At 48.7% G+C, this 6,339-nt stretch overlaps 1 protein-coding gene across 1 annotated transcript; it reads left to right on the top strand.

Annotated features, from left to right (window-relative positions):
* Nucleotides 1-549: 549 nt before the first annotated feature.
* On the top strand, nt 550-1,443 carry LOC102384702 (olfactory receptor 4D5-like). The gene has a single exon (XM_006028203.1). The coding sequence runs from the start codon at nt 550-552 to the stop codon at nt 1,441-1,443; it is 894 nt and encodes a 297-aa protein (XP_006028265.1).
* Nucleotides 1,444-6,339: the final 4,896 nt, after the last annotated feature.

Genomic DNA, 6,339 nt, shown 5'->3' with positions numbered 1-6,339 from the left:
TCCAGGATTTAGCTTTCCTACTAAGTGCCCCAACCCCTAAGTTACAGTCAGATTACTTGTAGCTTTCTTCCTTTCAGTCATAGGGTCAGAATGTAGATCAGCTTCAGTGGGATGGGTGGAAGCTGGCCCTACCTGACTAGTCCATTGGTTGGTGGTTAGGGCACTCTCCTGGGAAGTGGGAGATCAATCTTTGAACACTATCAACCTGAGGCTGGACTTTAACCCAGGGCTCCCACACCCCAGTGTGGCAGGCATACTCTGAGCATGTCTGCTGGATCAGACAGCATTTCTCAATTTGCACCCCACTGTAGTAAAGTCAGGCACTCTCACGTATTAGGGGGCCTAACACCTACTTCCTATTTAGCCACCTAAACTCCTGTTGGAACCACTGGGAGTTTAAGCAACTAAATACCTTTTTTTTGTATCTTGCCATAAGCCCTCAGCAGCTCAGACCAGGGTAGCTCTTGGCATGCACAGAGCATAAAACTATTAGCTGCTTTTCTTATTTCTTTTGCCTCAGGATGTGTGTTTAAGGTGCAAGGTGACTTCATGGAAAGGGAGAACTATACCACAGTGACCAACTTCCTTCTCCTAGGACTGAGTGGATCTCCAGTGGTCCAGTTCCTCCTTTTTTTCATCTTCCTGGCTGTCTATGGAACAACAGTGCTGGGAAATCTCCTCATTGTGGCACTGGTAGCCTGTGAGCACAACCTTCACATGCCTATGTACTTGCTTCTGGGGAACCTCTCCTTCCTGGATTTCTGCTGCTACTCTGTCACAGCCCCCAAGATGTTGGTAGGCTTCCTTTTCCCATCTCAAACCATCTCCTATGGGGGTTGTGTGGCCCAGATTTTCTTCTTCCATTTCATTGGAGGTATCAAGATCTTCTTGCTTACCATCATGGCCTATGACCGGTATGTTGCCATCTTCCACCCACTGCGCTATATGACCATCATGAGCCATGGTGTGTGTGTTGGACTAGTGACAGCTTCCTGGGTTGGGGGCTTCATCCACTCCATTGTCCAGGTAGTCATCATCCTCCAACTCCCCTTCTGTGGCCCCAACAAGCTGGACAACTTCTACTGTGATGTGCCCCAGGTAGTGAAGCTGGCCTGTACAAACATCATCACCGAGGAGCTGCTAATGGTGTCAAACAGTGGCCTGGTGACCCTTCTGTGCTTTGTGGTGCTGCTCATCTCCTACTCTGTCCTGCTGGCCAAGCTGAGGACACACTCCAGTGAAGGACGGAGCAAGGCCTTGTCTACTTGTGCTTCTCACATCACTGTGGTGACCCTGATTTTTGGGCCCTGCATATACATCTATGCTCGCCCCTTTCGCTCCTTCCCCTTGGACAAAGCTGTCTCCCTTCTCTACACAGTCATCATGCCTGTCTTGAATCCAGTCATTTACACACTGAGGAATAAGGTGTGCAAATGGCTATGAAGAAGTTCAGAAAGATGAATATGTGATGCTAGGGTGGGAATGGACTTTTTTTTAGCCATTCAAAGCTTCTGTGTGCATGTCCTAATACCCCTGACATGGGTGTCTGGGCACTGTATCCTACTGGGTGGAAAGAAGACTCTTTCAATACATGTCCTTGATGTTTAAGAGTGCTCTCCTACAGGATGAAGTAGGAATTGCTCCTAAGGAAATTACATGTTGGATTAAGGACAAGAAGAGTATGGATTTCCTACCAGGCTAGTTCTCTTCTAGATTCCAAGGGGCCTACAGGTATCCATCTGTTTTAGGGGGCCAAGTGCCTCACTCTAGTGGTTGAGACAGAAGCTGCCCCTATATCATTCCCAGCAGGGAACCCTTTCCCTGCTGGGAATGATAAAGCTGTTAGTACAAGAAACAAGGAGGGCCTGGATTTAGAAGAGGACAGGAATGGGCCCCAAGATGGGATTTAGAATGGGACAGGAACTGGCCCAAGATTCTACCTTACTCTAAAGTGCAGATGTAGATCCATGTCTACTGGATGGAGATGGAATCATGACAGTTTATATCATAGATATTAAAGCGTGGAGAGTCCAGTGGTAGGCCCTACTTGGTGGAAACAAAATTCTCCTCCATGTGTCGTATTCCCTTTAGGGTACAGATTCAGGTGGCCAGGCCTTTTGGAGCCACCTTCTGGAGTCCTACACTTTTCAAATAGGTTTTGGTGTGAAATTGGCTTGTCAAAGTTGGCTGGATCCTTCTCTGGGTTAGTGAAAAGATTCATGACAAAACTCTCATGTTGCCCTGAGCTGCTCAGTGGCCATGTAATTAATCCATTGGGTTGGGCTCAGACTATTTGAGCTGAGTTCCCAACTCTGTCCTTAGCTCCTTGGGCAAGCTACTTAGCCTGGGATTTTCCAAGAGACCTAAAGGAGTTAGGTGCCTCAAAGCCTCAAATCCAAACCTTTGATGCTTTCTAACTCAACTTCCCTGCAGACATAGTGCTCCTCTGATTTTGTTTCCCTCTGGTCATAGGTCTGGGCAGAGTCCCATTTGGGCTATACACTTGTTTGTTTGGATCCTCACATTCATTCACAATATAAGTAACATTCTGTTTATACCTTCCAATATATATTTAGGATGAAAAAAAAGTAATCTGTATCTAAGAAGGGAGCCCAGGAGTTCTGGTTCTCAGTCCCTCACTATAATAGATAAGACTCCACTCCTCAGCTAAAGATGGGAATAGAATCCTGTAGTTCTGCCTGATTTTCTACCCCCTTCCTTCCTCTTTACATGCTTTGACCAAAAGTCCCTACAACATCCCAAAGTGGTAGAAGGAACCCAGGAGGCCAAGCATCCTGCAAGGTACATCAGAGTTGAAAGGTGATTTTTATTTTAATTCTTCCCATTTTGATGACCAATGGTTTCATTTCTAACATAAGGATTGAGCCCACATGCTTGCTGACCATGATGGAGCTGCATTGACTTAGATCAGGAGTAGAACCTGTGGTGAAAAAAGGAGCCTGCAGTATGTGAAGGCCTGCATGCAATTTACACCCATGATCAATGTCTACATGTGCACTTAATTGCAATAAATTACCCTGACATAAGATAGTATTGTCCCCTACAGTACCATCTTACACTGGCATAAATTAGCTTACTTCAGCGTAATACCACGTGTAGATGATGACACTTTCCTTTGCAGCTAATTAGTCTATTCCACAGTAAAGTGCACATGTAGATGTGGCCATTATGATTAATATACTTTGGGAAACACAAAAGCTGTCAACAGTCAATACTGCCATTAGTTGGGTTCAGTGTTAATAGTGCACTGAGACAAATGGAAGAAGGTCATGTGTCTTTGGGTTGTTGCTACAGACTATTGACAAGCTCAGGTACCTCCATCACTGTATTGATTGCACCTGGACCACATTTTGAAAGTTTCCTCTGCAAATGATATGTGTAGGAATTGTGAGCCAGAACCCAGCTGGTGTATATTGGCTGTAGCAACATCAGAGTCAGTGGGGACAGATCCCCACCTGGTGTACAACAGCACAACTCCTGTGCAGTCTATTTAAGCAGCAAAAAGCAGAAGTCAGCCTTGTTTTTGGACTATTGACCCACAGTACACAAAGAGCTAGCAGTGCCTGCGGCATTCCCTTTGTCCACATGCAAAGCTCACTGCTACACCTCCACATTGCAGCCTGGCAGAGCATAACAGTTTGCTTGGACACTTTTGGCTGCCAAACTCCCCTGTCAGCTAGAGCCCTGATGACAAATCCCAGGAGGGCTCACTCACTTCTCACTTATCCCAGCATCCCTAGGCATTTATGGAAGTTACCTGGCATAAAAAGAGCTGGCTACTGGGTCATAAATGGCATTGGCGGAGAGGGAACAGCTGGAGATGAAATTCTGGCTTGTTGTTCCTGACCCTCTGCAGGTACCCAAATAAGGTGAGCTCGACCTGGATGGGATCTCTGTCAAAAATCTCATCTTCTTTCTCCCTCATCCTTCCTCCTTCTTTACCTATTCATCTCCCTCCCCCAAACCCTAACATTTGTCACACCTCTTCTTAACTGTATGTTTCTTTCACTTTCTCTGTATCCTCCTCCCCTTCTCTCCATCCATCTATCCGTCCATCCGTTTGTCTGTCCTTCCATCCATCTGTCTGTCTATCACTGATCCAGTGTGGAGGGGACCAGTCTGGCTGAATGGAAAGAGCTAATCTGGGGGACAGGAATGAGAAGTCCATAGAATGAGGAGCCTGTCAGAGATGAAGGAGGAGGGCAGGAACACTGGGTCTATCAGGTCCAAGGAGCTGACTGAGAAGGGAAGGGGAGACAGGGCTGGCCAAGCTGGGGACACCAGGGAAGCTCACACTGGAAAGAAAGTGGTCTGTTCTGTTGCAGCCATTGCTGTCCTTATACACATCTAGTTTTGTTCCTTGTTTTGGGTGAGAAGAAAAGAAGCCCACTGGCTCAGTCAATAGCTGGGGAGTGAGGAGATTTGGGTACAGCACCAGTTTCAGCCACAGACTTGCATACCCTGGAGCAAGTCTCAGTCTCTCTCACTCTCCCCAAAAGCAGAATGGGGTAATGACACTGACTGGAGAAGACTGGTGACAATAATTACCATAGGATCATAAAAGATTAAAGACTTCTGGTAATTTGGGAACTGCATCAGGACCCAGATAAATGGATTTCAGTGTTAGGGGTAGTCTCCTTGCTGAGGACCCTGTGCCTGCTGGAGTCCTTTGGCATGGGATTAGGACGTGCTGAGTGATTGGGATTGAGTTCTGGGGAAATCCTTGTTGTGAAGTTTTGCCAAAACTTTGCCTCTGATGTGGTGTTCTCTTTGTCTGCCCCGTCTGTCTCATCTTTTCACATCTCCTCGTTATGCCTAAAACCTCTGTCTATGTCCATCTTTTTCCACCTTTTGCATGTCCACATGTGACAGGCTTACCTACTCAAGCTCCAGTATGTCTAGGGGCTCAAGAATCTTCAATTCCAATTGGTGGAGCAAATCCATCAATCAGAAACAAGCTGGGGGAAAGTAGGCACCGCCTCTTTCCCGAAGGTGGGGGAGAGGAGCTCCCCGACTGGACTGTGGACTGCAGCACGGGAGGTCTGCCGGACTTCAGGGGTGGAAACCCAGAAACGTATAAAAGGAGAGTGTGCTCGGCATGCTGGGGAGAAGATGCAGCAAGGGACAGCAAGGAGAGAGGAGCTCCGGAGAAAACTGTCCTTGGGACACCACCTAAGCCTCAACGGTGCATGGATTAGCACGTGGTGCTCAGGCTCTGGGAGCCACTCGAGGTGGCTTGAGCCTGCGAACCTGGCAAGCAGCTGGGTGGGCGGTGCGTGGATCAGCGCATGGAGAGCCAGCCCTGGGAGCAGCTCAAGGCTATTCAGGCCCCACCCAGCATGCAGGTCAGCACACGGAGAGCTTGCCCTGGGAGCAGCTCAAGCTGCTCGGGTCCCACACGGTGCACAGCTCAGCGCACGGAGAGTTGACCTCAAGAGCAGCTCGACGCTGTTCAAGTTAGCCCTGGCTCTAGGCCGAGTAACCAGAGTCCTGCAGAGTGGCTCCATGTTAAACTAAAAGAGCCCTGGTACCCAGGGCAGGGAGAGGAAGGGGAAAGACCCCCAGTGTGAGGTCAGGGAACTGGAGCCAGTAAGGGCTTGGCTCCTGTAGGAGCACCCTGGATGTCTAGCGCGGGGCACCACGCCATCAAGAGTAGCCAGAGGCATCGCTGGAAAGAGGCCCTTGCAGGACTGGTCACCAGATTTCATAGATTTCATGGATTTCATAGACATTAGGGCTGGAAGGGACCTCGGAAGATCATCGAGTCCAGCCCCCTGCCCAAAAGCACGAAGTCAGCTGGGTTCATAGAATCCCAGCAAGATAAGCATCCAGTTTGCTCTTGAAGGTGTTCAATGTAGGTGCTTGAACCACCTCCAGTGGCAGGCTGTTCCAGACCTTGGGGGCTCGGACAGTAAAGAAATTCTTCCTTATGTACAGCCTGAAACGGTCTTGTAGTAGTTTATGACCGTTCGACCTAGTCGTCATCCCTTGGGGCGCTCTGGTGAACAAACGTTCCCCCAAATACTGGTGGTCACCCCTGATAAACTTGTAGGTGGCCATCAGATCACCCCTGAGCCTGCGCTTTTCCAGGCTAAAGAGCCCCAGGGCTCTCAGCCTGTCTTCGTAGGGTCTGCTTCCCTGACCTCTGATCATGCGCGTGGCTCTTCTCTGGACTCTCTCAAGCTTCTCCACATCCTTTTTGAATTGTGGAGCCCAAAACTGGACACAGTACTCCAGCTGCGGCCTCACTAAGGCCGAGTACAGGGGGAGAATGACGTCCCGGGATTTGCTTGAGAAGCATCTATGGATGCAAGCCAG

Source organism: Alligator sinensis, unplaced genomic scaffold (genome assembly GCF_000455745.1).
Source record: "Alligator sinensis unplaced genomic scaffold, ASM45574v1 scaffold842_1, whole genome shotgun sequence".
Classification (NCBI taxonomy): Eukaryota; Metazoa; Chordata; order Crocodylia; family Alligatoridae; genus Alligator; species Alligator sinensis.
The sequence above is the reverse complement of the archived record's forward strand: the minus strand, read 5'-3'. Positions and strand labels throughout refer to the sequence as shown.